The sequence below is a fragment of the Anolis sagrei genome, chromosome 3, assembly GCF_037176765.1.
Source record: "Anolis sagrei isolate rAnoSag1 chromosome 3, rAnoSag1.mat, whole genome shotgun sequence".
Lineage (NCBI taxonomy): Eukaryota > Metazoa > Chordata > Lepidosauria > Squamata > Dactyloidae > Anolis > Anolis sagrei.
The window spans coordinates 226858309-226883864 of NC_090023.1; the positions used below are offsets into that span (position 1 = coordinate 226858309).

The 25556-nt window shown below is 38.1% G+C and overlaps 1 protein-coding gene across 1 annotated transcript; it reads right to left on the reverse strand.

Annotated features, from left to right (window-relative positions):
- On the reverse strand, positions 1-25373 carry SEPTIN2 (septin 2). The gene is made up of 13 exons (XM_060767959.2): positions 25269-25373; positions 16405-16434; positions 14195-14318; positions 12048-12134; positions 11172-11295; positions 7066-7200; positions 6716-6833; positions 6188-6289; positions 5279-5424; positions 4726-4809; positions 4141-4201; positions 3719-3831; positions 1-3145 (listed from the first exon to the last, which is right to left on the reverse strand). Exons 2-12 carry the CDS (start codon positions 16411-16413, stop codon positions 3727-3729), a joined length of 1095 nt encoding a protein of 364 aa, XP_060623942.1. The 5' UTR covers positions 16414-16434; positions 25269-25373; the 3' UTR covers positions 1-3145; positions 3719-3726.
- Positions 25374-25556: the final 183 nt, after the last annotated feature.

A 25556-nucleotide genomic window follows, 5' to 3' on the forward strand; every position in this document is an offset into this window, starting at 1 on the left:
CATTTTAATATGTCATGTTTATTAATAGTCTTGGCTAATGTTGAGGGTACAGTAAACCAATTTTATGTTAATATTGTCTTATACAAAATTAGCCCTTTTAAGTATCCCAATACAAAACAGTAAAAGTGTTAATAATATACTCTTAAAATTGTAAGTATGTTAACTTTTATTCAAGAAAAGTGTTTGGAATGCTCTATAGATTGGCAAGTATCCTGAAGGAGGACAGAAGCTATTCTGATGCCAACTATATTTCCAAAGGTTGAAGACTGCCTGATAATAACTTTAGTTATTACTACTTTTCTTCAACACTAAATATTGGAATACGGCTCACTGCAGAAAAAAAAGGTACAAACAGATTTTAGAACTATGCCAGGCACAAAAATATCAATTAGTCCCATGGAACTTACGCCCCACTTTGTTAAAATATCTTAAAAATTTAAATAAAAAGAAATCCAAGAGAGTAATTTATGAATGTTTAGTATCTTTAAAGAGTTTGAATAGTTACAAGCTAACATAAAAAGCCAAGACACTTCAAAATACAATTCCACAGGCAAAGACCACAGTATGCAATGGTCTATTCACAGCAACCAAGCTAAACATGCAGGGGTGCATATTAGTTCAGAATGAATGTACAATTTGTTAGGTATTTAATGAAAACTGAGATATAAAGTGGGGTTAAGCTTCCACTAATTATTTGGCACACACATACAGTTTTCCTATAATTGGCAAATTAACCCAATGCATTATGGTTTATTAGAGTAATAAACTCACACAGAGGCTGCCAATACCAGTTCAAACATGATCCTGAGAAATAGGAGATTTCAGAAGTGTGTTCAAAACAAGCATAACTTAACCCCTCTGTATGTGATTTGATGTAGGGCAAAAATATTGAAATGGCTACTTTTGAGGAAAGGAGAAAGATAAACATACAGCCAAAAGCTTATGATCTGTTTTTGGAATTACTTGGAATGTTTTAATGGAAGTTTTACCATTTCAGCCAAGTATATGAACATTCTAGATGGAGTCCAGAGATGGATGAGCAAAACAGTGGTCACAAATTCCACAGCTCAGCGAATAGAACTAGGAGTTTGTACCTCCTTACAGCTCCCTATCAAAAATCTGTTCTGGAAGGTTGGAAGATTTGCTTGAACCATATATCTTATGACAGAAGACAAACAGGGAAAGGGGTAGTTAGCAAATATGGTTTCTTTGTTTAATAGGTATCTCTTCTATAATCCTATTATTACATTCCTATTCTCTTGAATTTTATATTATACAATTTTTTTTCACTTCTTTTTGTTATTCAAGGTCAGCTCTGGCAGCTTTCAAAGCAAGCCCAAAAACTAAAGCCCTAAAGCTTCAGACACTGTTTATTCTTATGTTTCAGATGAAGTAATTAGGAACTTAAATAACAGTTTGTGGAAATGAGGGTTTGATTTTAAAACAAAGTCTACATATTAAATATTAGAAACAGTATCATGCACCGAGTACCCATGTTCAGTCTTTTGGCACTGAGTTGTAAACTGCTTGAATTATAAATTCTACAACAGCAATGGTTGAGTAGAACAGACACTCAAAATAGATTAACATTAAAAAATAAAACCACTAGGACGCTGTAAACCTCTCCCTGCAGTTCTACTGTATACTACAAATGTTAGTTTTAATGTAACTTTTTATTTATGGCAATACAAGATTAGCACACAGCAAACAACTTTTACTGCCATAAAAATGAAAAATCAAATGTTAGTAAACTTCTAAAGAAGAAAGGAATTTTATGATCAAGCAGGGTCACTTCACATGAACTGCTCTTCAATTTTAAGAGATAGTTGGATATACTTATCTACATGGATATGTATATAGACATTTGCAACACTTTCGGGAGCAACAATTAAAATGACAATTCTTTAGAATTAAAGTTACTGCTAAAACTACTGTATTAGATCCATATTCTGTATGGACCACCATTAACTTGGTTTGTTAATGGAGAAGCATAGATTTCCATTATTTTCCAGAATAGTTGTCAAAACAAAGTACAAAGACACAGAACATTATAAGAAAACAATCAGTATGTAACAGGGACCAGGAGAAAGATGTCAGCAGACAACCTGCACACTCTAAGCGATTTTGTATATTATTGAAGATGGAAGACTAAACAGCACGAGACTTAAAGTTACTCTTTCCTCACAGTGCAAATGCCAGTGCCTGATTTTTCCTATGGCAAAACCAGCGCTGCCAGACAAAATATGCCTGAGGGTGTCTTTTGGTCTAACCTTTTTTTAAAAAAGGTAAAATATACAAAAATATATATTCCTGAAGATCTGACAGCAATTGTTTCCTATATTGTAACATGCCTTTTGAACATTATACTGTAAGTTTTGTTCTATTTTTTCAGTTATGACACAAAATATTACATGTGTGGTAGCAACGTGGTAGAATAACACTGCAGTTGTAGAAATGTAGAGCAGCTCAGGGGTGTTAGAGGCACACAGGACTAATATCCTACGAAATGCAAGAAATGGCACTGAAAAAATTGTCACTTGTATTGTTGGATAGCCTAAAACCAAAGAACACTATTTCAAGGCCCAAATGTTCACTCACAACCGTCTTTATAAATTTCTGCATCAAAAGTACTTAATACTGAGCAAATAAAGATTTGTTATTTATCGAGATAATGGTTTAAATTCCTTTTGTTGTATGTGCATATAAACCAGACTACTAGGTCATTAGGAAAGGCTACAGAGGAAATGCAAAGCACACATGCAGATTTTGGACCTTAGGGGCAGTGGTCAAAATCACATGATCCCTTCAGTGTAACCAAAGAAACACAAAATAGTGATAGTAATCCACATTGTCACATGAATAGTATCAAGTTAGGAAACATTTGGAGTATCTATGTAACCAGGATATATTTTTTTAAAAGTTCAGTAAAAGAGTAAAACTATCAAAGTTAATAAATCACCACATAACATTAAACCAACATTAAAATATTGACCAAATTTGTTGTTTACAAAGTAGGCATTACAAAAATGACCACAATGTATTTCCAATGTTGAATGCAAATGGTCTTCCGTCTCATAAGAAGCATCTCTCGCCACCAAATATGCCACTGCATCACGTCTGAAATGGCTTCATTTAATGATGGTATCTGCAAAAAGGACATTATTGATACACTGTATAGCATGTGTAACCCTAACATGCAGCATGTTTATTACATTTTTGTGCTAAAATATTAAAGGAGAAGGGGAGACAAGAGCCCTTGGTATCTTTGACTCTTTCTTGTTCCTTCTCTATTAGAGGTCAGACAACATCATGACAGAATTATTTTCTGGATATGGCTATACATATATATTGCACTGGATTCAATCCTTGAGTTGATTTTCCCCCAGCAATGAATTTCTTACAGCATTTATTTCTTATTTAATTTGCCTTGAATTAACTGTACATTGTACATTTCAATTATTGTTATTACTAAAATATTACAGTTTTATACACTTAAATTCTTAACATCCTCTAAAAAGTCCATAATTCAATTGGTTGTACTTTATTGAAATAGGGGAGCCCACAATCCTGAAAGGTCTCAACTCCAAACCATATAATAGAACTGAGAATACTTTAAAGGTTTTGTTGAGCTTTACATTTTTAACCATTAAAAAGCTATATTGAGCCATCTCTATTCTAACAATTACTGCATTATTTTTCTATAAAAAAGTAATCTTACCAAATAATTTAAACTTTATGCCCATGAGCCACAGCACTGTCTCCCTCGCCACCCTGCCTTTGCATCTGCATCTGCGCCTGCATCCTGGCAATCATTTCTTGCATGCGACGGAGCTAAAAAACAAACAAACTGTTATCACATTTTCTCTGGGCAAGTATGTTACAAGAGAAGAAGTAACATATTGGTTTCCTCCCATTCTTTGCCACAGTAACACTCCAGAACCAATACACCAAAACAGTATCTCATAGCAATCTGAATGAATTTCTTCCCTCTCAACTGAAGTAAAGTGCGATCTTAAAATATATACTCTTAATCTGTAGTAAATTAAATGGAATAAAAGAAAGCCGGGTCTTACAGAGAAACAAAGTAAAGTGCCTCTCGTGAAGTACTATACATATTTTGAGTAAAAGGAAAATCCTTACTTCAGCTTCCTTTTCCAATAAAATCTGGTCTTTATTGGCATCCTCATCTTCTACCTTCCGACTTTGGGGAGAAGGAGGAAAAGGACACATAATTATAGCAAGAACAAAAATGCCCTTTCATTTTTCTAAAAAAAGAAGACCATTTACAAGAAACTCTCATTAAGAATATTTCACTAGCCCAACCAATTTAAAAATAGAAGTTTCATTTTAGGCTTTTAAAAATTACAAAATAAAAAAAATAAGCAGGATACTAGAAATAACACTTTAAAAATAAAGATCTGATTCAATGGATGAGAATTTATCCCTCACTACAGCTTCATATTAATCATACATTCTTTTTGTAGACTTGCCCAATTATGATTTTCTCTCATTATTATTTCTATGCATTATTTTAAAAATTAGTCCGCTCTGACACTTAAAGATAAGAGTAGGCCAGAGCTGAATACAGATACTTCGCTTTCAAACAAAGTGTCAGAAAACCTAGTAAACAAGCTTAAATTACGTATTTTTGATTGCATAGAGGTTAAAATATGAAGATGGAAAGTAACTAAATGGAAATATTAATTCAGTAAATTAGATCCTCACCTGCCACCCTTTTTAAGTCTTTCAGAACGGAAGTTTTCATAGTGAAGGTCTTGAGTCACTTCCTGGAGATCCTGCATGTGGGTGCTAAAAGGACAGTAATCCCACATTCGTTATCAGCTGAGTAATGTAATTTTATCTCCTGAAAGAAGGCTATACGAAGCAAAGGTCAGGAAAGCACAACAAATTAAACCTATAAAATTCATCATGTTATAAACACAGAGAACATATTTCCACCTATGCAGCTAATCTAACCATGCAAGATATTTCAAGTTCAACAGTTCAGTATTAGATTGATGGAAATAATTTTATCTCCAGTTCAAAGGTGCTTTCAAAATTTCCATTAAATTCCTTCTGGGACTGCCAAGTAGTTAATACTTAATTATTTTGAATAGTTTGTTCCAGTTTTTTTTTTCAATCACAAAAATTATTAGGGAATGGTATTCATCATCCTTAACTGTTGAACAAAAAATATGATCATCCCTTTTCAGCAGGAGACAGAACATGGGATGAAATATCACTCAATTTAGTATTTAGGCAAAGGCAATATGCTTACATTAGCATGGTTCTTAGTTTCAAGAAGTCGTTATGTTCGGGGTTTTCCACTTCAACAACTCCCCAAGGATAGAGACGACCTCTAACCTTTTTACCCTTGGCTTCAATTAGTTGATTGGATCCAACTACACAAAATGGAATGCTGGTCTGGAATTGAAGTCAATAAAAGAAGTGTAACCATTACATTTTCTTGAAGTGGCTAAAATGTTTTATGAATATCATAATCATCTCAAGTATTTATACAGAAGTAACTACTTTTCCAGAGATTAGAATTCAGGACCATGACCATGGATAAGCAGGTAGTGGCCGGGATTCAACAGTATTTTACCACTGATGGAACTCTTTATCAGCAAAACAGTAAGCATCTTTCAATGCTTTTAAGCACAGAATATACCATAGGTATCCTGCCTTTTCTCTCAAATGGGAATCCAAAACCTTATGGGTAAAGAATTCTCAAATGTAAATCAAAATCAAGTAAACTGCACATCAGAGAAAAAGTAGAAAGTATAGTATTCCCCATTAAAAGTCCCATCTTTAGAAGCCCATAAGTTAACAAAAGCCTGCCTGAAGAAATGTAGTCAAAGAACAGGGAGGAGGTCAGACAGGTCTTCCTCAATGAAGTAACAAGTACCACAAAGAATTTCTCTTTAAACTTTGCTCCAGAGAGTTTGGAAAAGTAAAGTTTTGGGTAGTGCATACAGTTGCAAGGGGAGAGAAGAAACCTTACTAGCAGATGGACACTAGCTTGATACTGAATTTAGGCCTGCAGCACAGTAAAAAAAAAAATCACACTTCAAGATGTTTCATGTACAACTCTGATAATAACTTGGAATAGAAGAGGATAGCATAAAGCTTCTGATATTTGGCAATGAAAATTATCACTGTTTTCGATTTCATTAACACTCCTTACCTTCAAAAGCCTGGTCTGTTCTTTAAAGTCTTCATCCTCATCTGATTCAGCATCAGGCAAATGATAAATCTTGATGCTGTGCTCTTCAATCTCATCCAGAATCTAGAGAAAATATAGGCTAATATAGATTGAGATCCAAAGATAACAAGCACAGCAGGTCTTCTCTACCTAATTTTTTTCATAGCAGATTCTGACAGTCAGAGTGATCAACAGGGCACAAAGACATACAGTTGGAAAGCCTAATAGCCTCTTCTTTCACTAAACTGCTTTTCAATATGTGTAGAGGACTGTTTTGATCCCAAAATTCATACATATTACTTTGTTTTCAAGATGAACAAAGGAGAAGGGGGTAGGACAAAAGAACTAAAATAAGCTCAAAGTGCACACTGGCCTCACTAAGTAGTGTCGAACAAGCCACAGAGACTCTTAAGATGTCACAGATTTACTTAGCATCTGTTTGATTGCCTGTCACATATTTTCCCTGCCTGTCACATATTTTCCCATGCTTCTATGAATATAAAAGCTCACCCTTTTCTTCAGTCTTTCCCGCTCCTTCAGAGTAAGAGTGTCAGCTTTTGCAATTACAGGTACAATGTTGACTTTGTTGTGAATGGCTTTCATGAACTCAACATCTAATGGCTTGAGTCTAAAAAAATAAAAATTACTTTCTTATGGCATGTACTTCTTAAAAACATATGAGAACTGTCAGATAAAATTGTTACACTACCATTTAATACCATGTACACATATTTAAAGGAGATAAAATATTAGACATTTTCAAATATTGGTTAATTGTTATTTTGAAAAGTTTTTAAGAGGTAAGCTACTACATAAAACAATTTTTTTTGTCTCAAATCCATAATTAGTACAATACCTACCCATGGCCAAATGGTGAAATGAAATAGAAGCAGCAGTGAACTCGATTATCTACGATATGTCGTCTGTTCAAACCACTCTCATCATGAAGATAGCGCTCAAACTGTTCATCAATATAGGAAATTATAGTCCTGAAACTTTTATAAAATATAAATTATGCTTACAAAACATTTGTCCTCTTAAATTCTTAAAATACTGTGAAACAATTGTTATAGTAAACAAACACCAATTCTTTCGAATAGAGCCATTTTAAGATTAAATGAGTGTTTACTGTGTAAAAAATTTAGTAACTTGATTATTTAATATAATCCAAAATTTTACTATTACTATTATATTTATTTATACTCCACTTTATCTCTCCTGCAGGAGTCTGTTTAGAAGGTCTCACAGTTCTATGAATAGCCATCAGTTTAAATCAAAGAGGATGCAGGTGACAGAATTTCTTTATTTTCTTATTATCCCTGGAGCTTTCAAGCTGCCCAAAAAGCTGTTTTAGGGTTCATGGGGCTGGAGTAAAAAGAAGATACCACTTTCAGGTTCCATAAGTCTTTTGCCAGATGTACAAACAGGGTTTAGAAAAGGCAGAGGAATGAGAGACCAAATTGCCAATATCCGCTGGATAATGGAGAAAGGCAGGGAGTTTCAGAAAAACATCTATTTCTCTTTTATTGGCTATTCTAAAGACATTCACTGGGTGGATCATAATAAATTGTGGAACAACTGACTGGTTCAAGATTGGGAAAGGCATACGGCAGGGTTGTATACTCTCACCCAACCTATTCAACTATGCAGAATACATCATGCAACGTGCGGAGCTTGACGAATCCAAGGCTGAAGTTAAAATTGCTGGACTAAACATTAACAACCTTAGATATGCATATGATATCACTTTGATGACCGAAAGTAAAGAGGAGCTGAGGAGCCTTCAAACCAAGGTGAAAGAAGAAAGTGCAAAAGCTGGGTTGCAGTTAAACATAAAAACCCAAAGTCATGACATCCAGACTGATTGATAACTGCCAAATAGAGGGAGAAAACGTGGCGGCAGTGACAGACTTTGTATTTCTAGGCACCAAGATTACTGCAGACGCAGACTGTAGCCAGGAAATCAGAAGACGTTTACTTCTTGGGAGGACAGCAATGACCAATCTCAATAAAATAGTGAAGAGTAAAGACATCACACTGACAATGAAGATCTGCATAGTTAAAGCAATGGTATTCCCGCAGTAACCTACGGATGTGAGAGCTGGACCACAAGGAAGGCTGAGTGAAGGAAGATAGACGCTTTTGAACTGTGGTATTGGAGGAAAATACTGAGAGTGCCTTGGACCGCAAGAAGATCAAACCAGTCCATATTTCAGGAAATAAAGCCCAGCTGCTCACTGGAGGGAAGGATATTAGAGGCAAAGATGAAGTACTTTGGCCTCATAATGAGAAGACGGGAAAGCTTGGAGAAGACAATGTTGCTGGGGAAAATGGAAGGAAAAAGGAAGAGGGGTCGACCAAGGGCAAGATGGATGAAGAGTATCCTTGAAGGGACTGGCTTGACTTTGAAGGAACTGGGGATGGCCACAGCCAACAGGGAGCTCTGGCATGGACTGGTCCATGGGGTCATGAAGAGTCGGAAGCGACTGAATGAATAAACAACAACTAAGTCTTTTAAAGGTCAATTTCAATTTGAAGACCAAAAATGTGTAGAAGCCCCTATTCTACCTTAGGGCAGAAAGAGTTTAGCAAGTTCATTGAAGGCTTTCATGGCCGAAATCACTGGGTTGCTGTGAGTTTTCTGGGCTGTATGGTCATGTTCCAGAAGCATTTTTTCCTGACGTTTCACCCAACATCTATGGCAGGCATCCTATTTATGCCTGCCATAGATGTGGGCAAAATGTCAGGAGATAATGCTTCTGGAACATGGCCATACAGCCTGGAAAACTCACAGCAACTTTAGGAAGTTCTCTAGCACAACTCTTGACAAAAAAGGATCCTATAGCTTTTCCTACAAAAATAAAATAAAATAAAGAATTCTAAACATAAAAATAAAATAAAATAAAGAATTCTAAACTAGCAGAGTATGGGGTTTATAGAAAATAATTAAATTTTCTGCACGACGATAAAACAGAAATCTGCTTTACCGTTTAATTTAAGATGTTATGAAAAAAAAAACCTTAAAACCTCCCCTTTTGCTTTTTCACACTACAGGGATACCTAAGTGTGTGTGTGTGTGTGTGTGTGTGGGGGGGGGGGGGGGGTTATAAGGTACATTCAGTGTTGTCTAAATATTGTATTCAAACAAATTTTAAACTCTACTTGAACATTATTATTTTAATACCTTTAAATATGTCGAGACATGACAAATCAGCAGCATATGTATTTAGAATGTAAGTTGAAGACAAAGAAAGCTTTTTATATACTTCTTAAAAGTATGCTTGCAAAGCTGTGAAGACAACTGTACATGCTTTTTGAGGTAATCTCTTGAAAAAATCCATTACCTAACAGCTTATAAGCATTGTATGACTCCAGCTTTATCACTTAACTTGGTGTCTTTGTTACATTCTTAAGCTTATGAAATAAAATAGCTGAGTAAGTGGAAATGCTCTGTGGAGAAACATAGTAGAAAGTTTTCAACGCCGTTTTACTGGAGCCCAGTATAATGAAGATTAGATAGCTGCTTTGTTTTTAGTAACAAAAGCAGTAGCCAGATTTTAAAAGGAATGTAGAGACACAAATATCACGCTTGGTGATCATTGACCAGAACAGTGGAAGAGAAATTCCTTCATAGCATCATCTATACATGTTGTGCTAAACAGAATAATTTAACATAGCGACAGTCGTTCCAACAAATGTCAAGTTCCCTGGATGTTTATTACTGATTTTTGCATGACACTGAGTCTTATGTCAAGAAGAATTAGTCTATGATTATATGTTTATATTCTCATAATGAACCTCAAAGTTAAATTACAGATAGAATGTTAGGAGGTATGAAGTAGTCTGATACCAAATTGGAAAGAGCTGAACTTTCCATCCATTAAAAAAAACTCTTACACAGAGATCTTCTTGACCTTAATATGTCACAATGAAGTACTAAAGTAAATATTCTCACATAGATACAGCAATCTTTTGACAATTAATATTCTTTGCTGTAATTATTGTTCTGGGAAACCTTTTCTGAGTACAGTATAGTAATTATTAATCAGTTTCTGGTATCTAAGCTAAATTCATTAAAACTTGCCCTGCTTCAGCACATCCACATTATGAAATATGAAATCATATTATTTATATTTCCAACATTTGTTAGGCAACCACAGCAGCTAGATCAGAAATAATGTGTAGGAAAGACATGCATCATTTTGAAAGTATCCAGCTGACGTATTTCCCAAAATTTAAATAAGCAAATTTGTTAGTGATGTGTTAGTGTAGTTTGAACTTCCACCGTTCCTAACTCATTTTGACCAACTCCCTCTCTTTTTAATGGTTCCAACGCCTCTTGAGGTAGAAGATGTAGGTGGTGATTGAAACTACTTTGATCTTTGAAAGGCAAATGAATTTGTTTATTTATTTGTCAGCTGGTTAGCGTCTGAACAAAGGAACTTAAACAACATTCATGCAGTATAATAAATGTGCCAAGATGCAAAAAAACAAGTAGATAATGATACCTTCACAAGGATAGTGGTTACACAAAGCGTTGGCAGTTTGAATGTATCTGAGATGAAAGAAAAATAGGGTCCTATGGCCAACAAAGCTAATGAATTGTAAAAATTGTTCATTCAACTATATGAGTGGTAATGAGAGATAAGCATAAATATAAAAAACTCAGGAGTCAGTGTATTTGGCCAAGAAAAGACAGAACAGAAAAAGGATGTGTATACGCAAAACACACTGCAAGGTAAACCAGAACTAAGTACTTATTTCCATAGCAGATTGAAAAATCACTTTTGAAGGAGTCCAGAGGGAAAAATGTAACTCCTAATTACTGATTTTTTTCTGTTTCTGCCTAAAACTGGAACGTATTATAAAATACTATTTCATACTCCCATGTGTTGCAGAACTGCCACAAAACAAACACATGAAAGTTGAAGGTTATACACCTAGAAAATTTTAACCAAATACATACCAATCTCTACAATTGATGGCATCACCATATCCTGGTGTGTCTACTACGGTGAGACGGAGTTTCACACCTCTCTCCTCAATTTCAACCGTTGAAGCTTCAATCTGCACCGTTCTTTCAATTTTCTCTAGAAAATAATAAAATCTAATCTCAGAAGATTGATGAACATAAAACTTTAAAATAAGATTGCGGATCTTGGCAGGGGGGGTTGGACTAGATGGCCGATGTTGTCTCTTCCAACTCTATTATTCTATGATTAACAGTAATGATAATACTACATAATTGGAATAAATTACAAATCATTAACAAATTAATTATTATATGACAACATCATGCCTTAAGAACAGCATTTTTTGTTGAACAAATACATTAAGAGGACAAAAGCAAGAGAGCATTCAACTATAAAAACCAATAAAGACCAATCGAGGCTTAAAACGATGAAAATGAATGGAACTTCCACATGAAATCCTGCATTAAATGCCCATTTGTACAATGCAAGGAAAAATGGTATGTTGAAAAGACTGGTTGAAAATAATACAAAGGAATCATAGCTATCATTTAAACAAATGTTATATTTAAATAAAACAACAATAATTATTTTAAAGACTCTCCAATAGTCTACCACTATTGAATATGGGAACAGAAACATGCATGATATAGTTTTAAAATACCCCAGATCCTCCAAAAAGCCAGAGATGTTTCTGTGACCGCAAAAATGAGTAAGACATTATTTAAAACAAAAGAAAATTGAATGAAGCAGTTATGACTAAATACCTCACCCTCATTTTAATGGACCAAACAAATAATACATCAAGTATGTTAAAACTCATTATTAGTCATATAGTATTAAAACAACAAAATAATAAAATCTAATTTTACCAGCTGCTCCTGGGATTATCCTTTCTGGATAGAGATCTGTTAAGAACAGGCTGTTTATCAGAGTAGATTTCCCAAGTCCAGACTCACCTATGAATCAAAAGGGAATCATTCATTCTTAACAACTAACATACATAACCTGGATAACCTTTTTAAATGATATTAATTCATGACTAAATGGGGTTACATCTGTCTCTATATCTATTATTGTTAACTGCCAATACTAAAATTAAGTCAGTAGGGAAAGAGCTGCCAGAAAACGTCTTCCAAAAGTCAATTACATCTCTTTCATGACAGAATCCAAGGTTCAAATAATTTGCAGATTCCTGCTTTAAGGCCCAGGTATTAGCTAATCTTAGGGCCCTTCCACACAGCCATATAACCCAGAATATCAGGGCAGAAAATCCCACAATATCTGCTTTGAACTGGGCTCCACACAGCTGAATAAAATCCCAAATTTTCTGCTTTGAACTGGAATATATGGCAGTGTGGAGACAGATAACCCAGTTCAAAGCAAACATTGTGGGATTTTCTGCCTGATATTCTGGGTTATATGGCTGCGTGGAAGGGCTCTGAATTCCCACTGCCATATATCCCAGTTGAAAGCAGAAAATGTGGAATTTTATTCAGTTGTGTGGAAAAGGGCCTAAGAGATAGGAAAGCCAGGGGTGAGGGAGAGACCCAAGGTAATTATAGGAGTGGGGAAAATCCTGGTCTTGTTAATCTTTTCTTAGTTCTCTTGATGGGAATGTATATTATATGTCGGCTTGATTCTCTAATATTCTACTAGAGACAAATAATTATTTTGCTTTACTAAAGTGCTGGTTTCTTTGTTTTATTATTATTATTTATTTATTATTTATTATTTGCATTTGTTAACCGCCACTCTCAGCCCGAAGGCGACTCGTGGCGGTGTACAGAAACACAGAACATGAAGACAACAGTTACAGTAAATCAGGATCATAACACACATCTTACTAACACACAGCTAATTAAACTAAAAATCCGCTTCGTCTTGTTTGGGTCATAATCAGTCTCGTCGTCTTAGTCCATTCCGGTGGTCATTCCAAAACACAGCACTTAATTGAAGGCCTTTTCGAAGAGCCAGGTTTTCAGGCCCTTACGGAAGGCCATGAGGGAGGGTGCCTGTCTAACTTCAGCAGGGAGGGAGTTCCACAGCCGGGGGGCCACCACCGAGAAGGCCCTCTCCCTCGTCCCCGCCAAGCGTGCCTGTGAGGCAGGCGGGACCGAGAGAAGGGCCTCCCCGGATGATCTCAAGGTCCTCGTGGGCTGATAGGCCGAGATGCGGTACTCAAGGTATTTTGGGCCGGAACCGTTTAGGGCTTTGTAGGTTAGCACCAGCACCTTGAATTGGGCCCGGTAGCTAATCGGCAGCCAGTGGAGCTGGGACAGCAAGGGCGTTGTGCGCTCCCTGCGTCCCGCTCCGGTTAACAACATGGCTGCCGCGCGCTGGACTAGCTGGAGCTTCCGGGCCGTCTTCAAGGGCAGCCCCACGTAGAGAGCGTTGCAGTAGTCGAGGCGGGATGTGACCAAAGCGTGTACCACCGTGGCCAAGTCAGACTTCCCAAGATACGGGCGCAGCTGGCGCACGAGCCGAAGCTGTGCAAATGCTCCCCTGGTCACCGCCGAAACCTGGGGATCCAGGCTCAGCGATGAGTCCAGGGTCACACCCAAGCTGCGAACCTGCGCCTTCAAGGGGAGTGCGACCCCGTCCAGCACAGGCTGTAACCCTATACCCTGTTCGGCCTTGCGACTGACCAGGAGTACCTCTGTCTTGTCTGGATTTAATTTCAGTTTGTTCGCCCTCATCCAGACCGTCACAGCGGCCAGGCACCGGTTCAGGACTTCGACAGCCTCCTTAGTAGCAGGTGGGAAGGAGTGACAGAGTTGGACGTCATCTGCGTACAGGTGACACCGCACCCCGAAACTCCGGATGATCTCACCCAGCGGCTTCATGTAGATGTTAAACAGCATGGGGGACAGTATGGAGCCCTGAGGAACACCACAGGTCAAAGGCTGTGGTGTTGAACAGGAGTAATTCCTGTTTTACTCTTATTTGCCTGCACCTAAAAAACACAGTAGTTCCTTACAATTCAAGCCCAATTCAAGATTAAGAAAACAGTTCTTACCAACCACCATAAGGGTAAACTCAAAGCCTTTTTTCACAGACTTCCGATGAACTTGGTTTGGAAGGTTGGCAAATCCAACATAACCAGGGGTTTCGGGATTTGTAAACTTTTCAGCAGGCTGTTGCTGAAAATAAATAAAATATTAAATAAACAAAATAATTTTATTCGGTGTGACCTATTTCCAAATGCCTGGCTTCTAGGAAAAACTCATCTGAATTACAGTAGAATTAGTGCAGTTTGACACAACTTTAACTGCTGTGGTTCAGTGCTATGGATTTTAAGTTTTGCAAGGTCTTTAGCCTTCTCTACCAAATAGTGCTGATGTCTCACAAAACTACAATTCCCATGAGTCTATAGCATTGACCCATGGCAATTAAAGTGTCACACTGTATTAATTCAATGGTGTACTCTAGATGTACCACTAATGACGGAAGAAGCAGCTGACAGAGTTGCCTTTTACATAATATGTTGAGGTCTGAGGAATTCCTTGAAGCAAGGTATTTGGAAACAAGTTGTTCAGAATGAGCAGCCACCCCTTTTATGGTTGTTTCCTGTGTTCCCCACATTGTTGTGAAACAACAGCCTTTTCACCTTTTGACTGTTACTTCATGGTCAGCTAGGATGTGGGACAAAGTTATCCCCTGGCTGCCCCTAAACAATGAAACTCCCTTCCCTGCAAAGCCTGGAAAACATGGCATGTTGTCATTACAACTATTTTCTGAAGAATCAGAATATATTTACCTGTTGCATTGTAGAGAGGTAAATGTCTAGCTATGATACAGCTGTTTCTTTTTTAAAGATTTTTTTACAAAACAGATCAATGTTAAAATGCCTTAGGCCCTTTCTACACTGCCATATACAATCCAGATTATCTGCTTTGAACTGGATTATACAGCAGTGTAGACTCATATAATCCAGTTCAAAGCAGATAATGTGGTTTATCTGCTTTGATAATCTGGATTATATGGCAGTGTAGAAGGGGCCTTAAGGTCACTCTCAGGCTAAAAGGCACAGAACAACAATAATTCTAATTAACTTGGCTATCTCATCAGCCAAAAGCAGGTCAACACTTCCCATTTAAATACTGGTAAATTCACATTGGTAAAGATTGTTCTACATTTTAAATATTGTATTCATTCATGTGTTTTCCAAATTACAGTCCATCCACCCCCAAACAGTCTGTAGGACAGTGAACCAACCCTCATCTTAAAAAGTTTGAGGACCCCTAGTATAGAGGATAAAACAAAAAGAAAGTAATTTATGTCATCTTAAGCTTGCTGAAGGAAAGATAAATGTAACTAATACAAGAATGAAATATAGGAAATATGGAACACTTCTGAGTATGCCGCAATATAAACCTTTAACACTAAAAGTACGATTCAAATGCTTTAAAAATACAAATGGCTTAAACAGGAATGGGGCTAAGGCATACATGAAATATCTAGGGTAGGAATAGGGACAAATAACTTTTGTTATTCTTCAAATAAAATACGTGTTGAGTAAAATAATACTGGTGAAAATGTTATTTATTTTAATTTGTGTTTTTAGGTTCCCTGCTGATTCTGAGCATTATTAAATGCCTGCCTTAGAATAAGTGAACATGCAAACATGTATCTTCTCAACCAGTTGTTGCTTGTAAACCTAGAAAATGAAGAAAAACAACCCCCATACATTTGACCTTGCAAATCTTTTGGGAATCATTTAGTAAAAACTGAGATCATCTGTAGTAATAGAAAGCAGGTAACATGGAGTTTCAAGAGAAAGATTAGTTTCTGAAAGATACTCCATCTGTATAAATGTTGCCCAGCATGTGCAGTAATCTGTTTCTTGCATAATTTTCTGAACTATATTCTCTGAGAAAAGAAATGCCCACAGACACGCCTCTTATTATGGGACTGCACTGCTTCATTCATGGAATCTGGGCTGGAGGGAAAAGAACCACTTTGGTCCATTTGTAATTCTACCATATTTTCCCATTGCTTCTTCCAAAAGAAAAAAAAATGTTCTAAAACATTTGTACTCTTGATAAAAGAGGCAGCATTACATTCATAGACACAAAGAGCACACATTTAATAGTTTTTGTTACAGTTAAGGTATCTTTATGCCTCTGTAGGACGTTTACAGATTATTTATATCTTGAATAATGAACTATAAATATAAAAATACATTCTGAAATCAAACAGTATACAAAGAATTTAATCACTTCTTACCTTTGCCATCTTTATGAAGGTTCACTCAATCTGCAAAAAAGAAAGAAAGAAAAGAAATGAAATCAGAGTATTATCAACTAGAACAAATACTATGACTACATAAGGTAGGAGATCTTTAAAGCAAATAATCTTCACAACAGATTACGTAGCTTTTGTCTCACCACCCTGATCTTTTTAGGCTCATTACACACACAAGGTGTAACACTTCAGACCTCCGTAGGTGTAAGTCCCATCGAAGACAAAGAGATTTAGACATCCTTAGGACTTTGTCATTGGGAAACTGGGAAAACAGGATTGTGAAATGAATGCAACGCCCAGGCATAATATTAACATTAACAACTTGCCCAGAAGGAATCAGGTACAGTGCAAGTGCCTTTCAATTTTTCTCTCTGAACCAGCAATATGCCATTGGAATTGCCAGAGAGAATAACTGGGGGTATACTTGACCTTTTTTAATATTGAGTTTGCTACTAGGTTTTAAAAACAGGATAACTATTTGCTTTGTAGTTACCATGAGTAAGAATGGTCCCACACAACTGACAAAAGAGGGTGTGTTGTTTATCTGTAGGGTCACAAATAATTGACAAGAGTGAGATCTGAAGAACTAGTGTTTTGTAGCCAATTAATGTTTTGTGAAATTATTTCAAGCCTCTTTTAAAATCTGTTGAAGCCAATAATGGGCGGGATAACAGAGGACTTAACTTAATACAGTTCAGAAAGCTGGCTGTAGTAACATGTGGAATTGGAAGCCATGAGAAAGTTAAGTTTGTTGTGCCAACTTTAGGATACAGGTTGGGAAAAAGGCAAACCACATAAATAGATAACTGATTTCTAATCACAACTTGCAGGTCAAACACATGGTTTGTGCAGGTTTGCCCCCTTACAGGAAACTGTTAACTAAAGATAATCTGTAAACTGTAAAAAATGTTATATAGAAAAAGATAAGAAAACAAATTAATTTAGATCTACAGTGGAACTCAATACGAAACACTGATAACTTTTAAAAGTTTCAAGTCTTATGAACTAAACTTTTACATATAGGATGGTTAAATTTAGATTTTCACTACTGCAGACTTCTCTTACTTAAGTATTTAAAACTTATGAATTTATGAAATGATATTCTTCTAGAGAAAATACTTAGATCCAATACGAAGAAGTAGTTCATGGAAGAACACAATGCTGCTGTAATTTTTAAAGAGATCAAAACAGAACAGAATGGGATATCTTTAGATTAAACCTTAGATGGCAACTCTAAAATTACTAATTGTTGGAAGAAATGGCATTTAAAGCAATCAAAGCTTTTTAAAAAGTGCTATGGGGTAGAACCAAAGGAGATTATTTGTAATGAACCATGTTCTGAACAATGCATGCCTTTCGTAGAGGTTTTTAAAAAGCAAAACACAAGATACAATGCCTTCTGTCTTAATATAGCCATTTATCCCAATGTAACAGAACAGAAAGAAGCATCTTTGTTGCCTCTGAAGAGTATCCCTCCCCCCACCGCCCTGCCTGAATAGGATACAACATGCCCCAAAGCTGGATGTAAGAACAGGAGCAAGAAGAATAGTCTCCCAAAGCAAGAAGAATTTTGTGTGCACACACACACACAAATAATAATGATAATAAAACTTTATTTATACCCTGCCCCATCTCCCAAAAAGGGACTTGGAGCAGCTTACAACCATGAAATAAAACATATATAAACATATATATCATATAAACAAAATACATAACAGATCAAATATAAAATAAAAATTAATGCAAAACACCAACCATCAATAAAAATTATTATATAAAAGCACTCTGAACAACATTAAAAAATCCCAGCAATTGCTATGGTAAAATAAACCATAAAATCTGATTGATGCTTACTGGATATTCTTATATTATACCCATAATGTATTCATATAAATACTCATATAGGGTGTTTGTATGTGTGTGGTGGTGGTGGTGGGGGGGGGGAGAGCATTTCAGAAAGCTATACCCAATTTGAAATCAATAGGATGTCATCACATCCCACTTTAAAGAGCAGGTATAAATTTGGTATCCCACTTTAAATCTTGTGGCTGCCTCCTGCAAAATTCTGGTTTGTAATTTAGTGAAGCCCAATACACCCCTGTCTGAGAATTCTAAAGACCCTCCCTAAACTACAAACTCTCAAATCCTACAGGAGAGAATCAAGTGGGATGTCAAGTCTATACACACATACTAATATGTACTGTGATAAGTAGGCTTGTGTGCAGATCCATTTTAGCCATTTTCTGTCAGCCAATCTGGCTTCTTTGGCTGGGTCAGAGGGAAGTAACAGCAAGGGCCTAGCACTGTCACAGGTTCCCATCAATAAGGGGACCATGTGGCAGTCAATCATGGCTCCTCCTCCGCTTTTCGGGAGAATGCAGCAAGCAAAGAGGCTGCCGCATGCTCCTCCTCGCACTAGGTTCTCCTGTTGGGTCAACTGGAGTAGAAGAATATTGTGATGTGTCTTATGCAAACTGTGTCCTCATGCTTCAGTCCGACTGCCTTGCCACTGCTCACTCTCAGGTAGTTTTTTTCGGCTTGGCTTAATGGCTTGGCCTCTCTTGAATCTTTATTTTTATTTTCTAGATTTTTTTTTCATTTAGTGCAGGGTCCTCAAATTAAGGCCCGGCGGCCACATACAGCCCTCCAAGGTCATTTACCCGGCCCTCGCTCAGGGTCCACCCAAGTCTGAAATGACTTGAAAGCACGCAACAACAACAACAATCCTGTCACATCAGCCAAAAGCAGGCCCACACTTCCCATTGAAATACTAATAAGTTTATATTTGTTCAATTGTTTGTAATTATTGTATTGTTTTAAAGGGTTTTTTGCACTACAAATAATATATGTACAGTGTGCAAAGGAATTCATTCATTTTTTTTTCAAATTATAATCCGGCCCTCCAACAGTTTGAAGGAACGTGACCTGGCCCTCTGTTGAAAAAGTTTGAGAACCCCTGATTTAGTGGGACTGACTGGGAGTTGGGACATCGAGGTTTAGCCAAAATGCACAAGCCTAGTGATGAGGTATTTTATCTCTACGACCATGAGCTGCCCATGAATGAAACTCTTACCACTTGAAAGGGTGAGACATAGAGCTTCAAATTATTACCACTAGATGCCCCTCCCGGCATACAGACATTTCCTAGCCTCAGTCATTTGCAAGATGGCGACCCCGCCTCATTTTATTCTTTACATTTGTCTCTGGCTCAAAATGATTAGGAAAACTTGATAACTCCATAAACCATCTGCAACTTTGTGTAACACTAACCCTGATATCGTGAAATATACTGCTTTGAAATGGTGTTCATAATTTCAAAACACAAAACAGCCGCAGTCTGCCTCTGCTCTTTCTCCTCCAGGGCCAACACATTCCAAACCTCTGGCCGGAAATCTATCAGATGTAAAAAGAGAGGCCACAGCTGTTCTGCTCTTCTCTGAAAGGGCCTTCTAGAGTTTTCCTCTCTGGGCTTGTTGCGAGGCATCCTCGGCCTCTCGCGTTAGCATCACAGGAATTCCTAGGCGTCCCAAGAGGCATTCCAGGAGAGGGGGGAGGGAGGAAGGAAGTCACTGGAGGCGGTGACTGATAAAGCCCTTTCTCCCACCCAACCCCCACTTCATCTCAGCCAGGAATGCAGCAAAGCTGCTGTTGCTATAGCGGTTAACATCATCAATCATCACCAGCATCATCTATTCATAAATCTTTATCAAATGTACATGGCACTTTACAATAAAACAAGCAAATTTACAGTTCCTCCCAAAAACATGCAATCTCAACTACAGGCAGTCTCCAAGTTACGAACAAGAAGAGGTACATTTTAAAAATGTAACTCCAGCTATCTCTCTCTCTATCTCTCTGTGCATATGTATATGTATATGTAGCTTTGGTTAGCATAGGGAAGGGTTAACACCCCTGTGGTATTTGTTTTGTTGTCTGTTTCCTGTTCAGATCATTTCACCTCACTTTCTGTCCCTGTGATCATTGGATTTTGACAAAAATTGCTTGTTGTGGAAACAAGGATTGGTGTTAAAGTGTCAGTGAAGGCACCTTTCCTCATGATAGCTCTTCCAGGAGTGGATTTCCCTTCCGAGGGACAGATTTCTCTCACTTTCTGTTGTCTCACTCCCGTTCTTAACCATGAGTCGATTGTAAGTTGGATGTTTATAAGTAGGGGACTGCTTTTATATGGGTACAGGCACTCGCGGAGGGAAAGAGGCCTAAAAGAGCCTGAAGAGACTTCAAGGGCCATCCAAGCAGAAATACACAATTAAAGCACCTCATTCATCTGATGTTCTTGATATCTGCCTTTGAAACATGCTTTTTAAAAGAATCATAAATTTTCATATAAGGGTGTTCAGTCAGCATTAATTAAAACAACATGACATATTCAAAATATACTATGAAATTAATCAGATAGTGTGATATCATAGTATCGTAGACTTTGAAGAAACCATAAGGGCCACTCAATCCAATCCCATCCTGCCAGGCAGGAATAGATAACCTTTCTATTTAGGCAAGCTTTTAAAGATGAAGGTTTTTAAGATCAATTCAGGGGGTGCTGTGGTTTTAGCTTTGAAGATGTATCAAATATGTTTGAATGGTTTTAACTGTGAATCTTTTAATACTATTTATATTTAATTTTGTTTTAATATTTGTACATTTGAAATGCTGTGCTAATGTTCTTATGTGAAGCCACTTTGAGTCCCATTCAGAGGAGATAAGGCAGGATATACATATAAATATAATAATCATAAAAGGAACACACAACCAAAGCCCTCTGGACAGATGGCCATCTGGCCTCTGCTTCAAAACCTCCAGAGGAGGCGGCTCCATCCACCAGACTCCAAGGCAACCTATATTCCACAATGCGAAAGGTTACACATGATGTGGATGAAATGCCTCCAACTGGCATTGCCAAAATCATCACCATCATGACAGTTTGTGGTGTGGGGAAGAAGGAAGAGATTTCCTATTTGTTTTGTAAACCAGCATCCAATATTCATCTACTACTAAGGATGTCAAATCTGGTGTTATAAAGGCTTCTGAGGTTGCATCTACACCAAGCACGGGCAAACTTCGGCCTTCCAAGTGTTTTGGACTCTAACTCCTACCGGCTATTAGGAATTATGGGAATTGAAGTCCAAAACACGTGGAGAGTCGAAGTTTGCCCATGCTTGATCTACGCTGTAGAATTAATGCAGCTTGAAACCACTTTAACTGCCATGGCTCAATGCTATGGAGTCATGGAAGTTGCAGTTCTCTGGTATTTGGTGCCTTACCAAATTACAAACCTCAGGATTCCACAGCATGGAGGCATGGCAGTTAAAGTAGTTTCAAACTGATTTCTTTACTCTATTTGTAGTCCGCCTTTCTCTTCCCCAAAGGGGACTCAAGGAAGCTTTACATGTGGCAATTATTGAATGCCTTTGGACATTAATTCTATAGTGTTGTAACAAAATACAATATTGTAATATAATATATCATTGATTGTGATATATAATTGATTGTTTAAACTGTTATAACTGTTTTAATTGCTGTTTATATATGTTTATTGTACTATTGTGTAGGCATCAAATTGTGCCTTTTGTAAGCTGCCCTGAGTCCCCCCTTGGGGGTTGAGAAGGGCGGGGTAGAAATACGCGAAATAAATAAATAATAAATTATATATACTACAACTTATGGTATAATACAACATATAATGACATAATACAATATATTGTATGATACTAATAGTATAATATACTGGTGGTATACATGTTCTGGTATAATAATATTACAATAATTATATTATATATATATTACTAATAATATTGCATCATAGTAGTATAAAAGGTAAAGGTTTTTCCCTGACATCAGGTCTAATTGTGTCCGATTCTGGGGGTTGGTACTCTTCTCCATTTCTAAGCTGAAGAGCCGGCATGGTCCACAAGCACCTCCAAGGTCATGTGGCCAGCATGATTGCATGGAGCGCTGTTACCTTCCCACCGGAGTGGTACCTATTGATCTACTCACATTTGCATATTTTTGAACTGCTAGGTTGACAGAAGCTGGGCCTAACAGCGGGAAGTTACCCCGCTTCACGGATTCGAACTGCCAACCTTTCGGTCAGCAAGTTCTGCATCTCAGCAGTTTAACCTGCTGCACCACCAGAGGGCCCTTATATTATATAATGCGAATACACTATATTTTATACATATATTATTAATATAATACTAATAATAGCACAATATAACAATATATAATAATATAACTATTTTATATAAAATATTACTAATAATATTGCAGTATTAAATAATACCCGATCTGACCAATTTCCTTCTATATGTCCTCTGAAACACTTTATCTATCCGTTGGATTGATTCCCCCCCCCCCCCCCCATATCACTATTTAAAACCCGCATGGCTAGACATATCCTACTCTTACACGCCCAGGGTTTTAAAATTTTAACCTACATCTGGCCCTGCCATAATTTTAAATCTTTTGTGTGTTATTGCTTATATGTTCAACCGTATTATTTATATTGTTTTATTTGCTTGCTTGTATGTTGATATATTGTATTTGTATTTGATGGGATTGGCCTCATGTAAGCCGCCCCGAGTCCCTTCGGGAAGATGGTGGTGGGATATAAATAAAGTTTTATTGTTATTGTATTTATTATATTATAGCATAGTACAATAATGTAATATAAAATACTAATATTGTGCTATGTTAATTATAGATTGTATAGACATATAATATGCATATACATAAAACCCTAATATGGAGCCCCCGTTGGTGCAGTAGGTTAAAATGCTGAGCTGCTGAACTTGCTGACTGAAAGATTGGTGGTTCGAATCTGGGAAGCAACATGAGCTCCCAATGTTAGCCCCAGCTTCTGCCAACCTAGCAGTTTGAAAACTTGCAAATGTGAGTAGATCAATAGGTACTGCTCTGGCGGGAAGGTAAGGGCACTTGATGTAGTCATGCTGGCCACAAGACCTTGGAGGTGTCTACGGACAATGGCGGCTCTTCAGCTTAGAAATGGAGATGAGCACCAACCCCCACTGGACGAATTGCTGCCAAATTTGGCTACAAGTCACCTACTAACCCAAGGAGTGAGCATCACTAAAAAAAAAAATGATTTTGACATCTGGGAGTTGTAGTTATTATTATTATTATCATTATTTCAACTTATATGCCACCACTCCCCTGGGGCTCGGAGCGGCTTACAAGAATAGCTAAAATCTAACAAAATTTAAAAGCAATTTTAAAACAATCCCGCAGGGCATGGACTTCAGGTGGCAGAGTATTCCAGAGTGGTGGTGCCACTGCTGTGAAGGCTCTGTGTCTGGTTGCTGTTAGACGCAAGGTCTTGACACTGGGGACTTCCAATAGATCTTGATCCTCAGAACGGAGGGATCTCTGGGGTTGGTAGGGGGTGAGGCGGTCCCTCAGATACATCGGCCCCAGACCATGCAAGGCCTTAAAGGTGAGTACCATCACTTTGAAAGTGATCTGGTGCTCAATTGGTAACCAATGCAGTTGTAGTAAGATTGGTGTTATGTGGCATCTCATCGGAATTCCCACAAGAAGCCGAGCAGCTGCATTTTGTACCAACTTGAGCTTCTGGATCACCGACAGAGGAAGGCCAATGTAGAGGGTGTTACAGTAGTCCAGTCTTGAGATGACTGTGGCCTGGATCACCATAGCTAGGTCGTCCCGGGGCAGGTAGGGGGCCAGCCGACTGGCCTGCCACAGATTAAAAAAGGCAGTTCTGCTAACGGTGGAGACCTGGGCCTCCATCGTCAGCAGAGGGTCCAAAAGGACTCCTAGACTCTTTACCAATGATGGCAGGCGTAGTGCCTCGCCATCCAGGGTAGGCAGCTGGATGTCCCCACTGCACGGTCGACCCAGTCATAGGATCTCCGTCTTTGCTGGATTCACCCTCAATCTGCTGGCACGCAACCACCCAGTAACGGCCTCGAGGCATTGATGAAAACAGTTGCTGGGATTTATAGTTAACCTACAATCAAAGAGCATTCTGAACTCCGCCAATGATGGAATTGAACCAAACGTGGCACACAGGACTCGTATGACCAACAGAAAACACTAGAAGGGGTTGGTGGGCACTGACCTTGAGTTTGGGAGTTGTAGTTCACTTAAATCCAGAGAGCACTGTGGACTCAAACAGTGATGGATCTGGACCAAACTTGACATGAATATTCCATATGCCCAAATATGAACACAGATGGAGTTTGGGGGAAATAGACCTTGACATTTGGAAGTTGCACATTTTTTTGAGTGATGGTCACTCCTTGGGTTAGTATTTTGTCTAACCCAAGGAGTGACCATCACTCAAAAAATGTTAGTAGGTGTCTTGTGTCCAAATTTGGTGTCAATTCGTCTAGTGGTTTTTGAGTTCTGTTAATCCCACAAACAAAGATTACATATTTATTTATATAGATACTACTGATAACATAATATATAATGACAATGTTGCCTTATTATTGCATATTTGTAATGTTTTTAATTGTGAGACGCTTTGAGTCTTCGTAGGAAGATATAAAACGAGATAGATAGATAAATATAAATATAAATAAAGCAAATACAGTGAAAGATGCATCCCGGGCCCTTTCTACCCCCCCCCCTCCTCCTCCTTTCTCTGGGCCCTTCTTTGCATGTTGTGAGCAACGCCTCAGGCTCTGGCGACTGCGGAGGCCCGGCTACGAGGAGAGATGGGTCCTCCGAGGCCTTGCGGCGCCTCTCCTGACTCTCGGGCCTCCTTCCCCTCAGAGGAAGGTGGTGGCGGTTGCCACCGGCGTCTCTCCCGTCCCTCAAATAATAGAAATAGACGGGGAACGCCTTACCTGGTCGCCGCCCCAAAAGCGCCTCGAGAGCACCGCCACAACCGCCAGCCTCCGAACCCGCCCAAGAACGTCACAGCCCCCGCCGCGCATGCGCAAAGGGGCTCCCTCCCCTTCGCCGCTCAACTCCGCCCACACCATGAGTCCCTCCCTCCCCCCCTCCCCCCCCTTCAAAAATAAAACCCACCTCAGGGGCCTTCGCACGCGACCGACACGTCACTGCGAGCAGCTCACAAAGGCGCATGCGTCGCTCTCCCTCCTCCTCTGCCCCCCCTCCCTTGCGTTGCCATA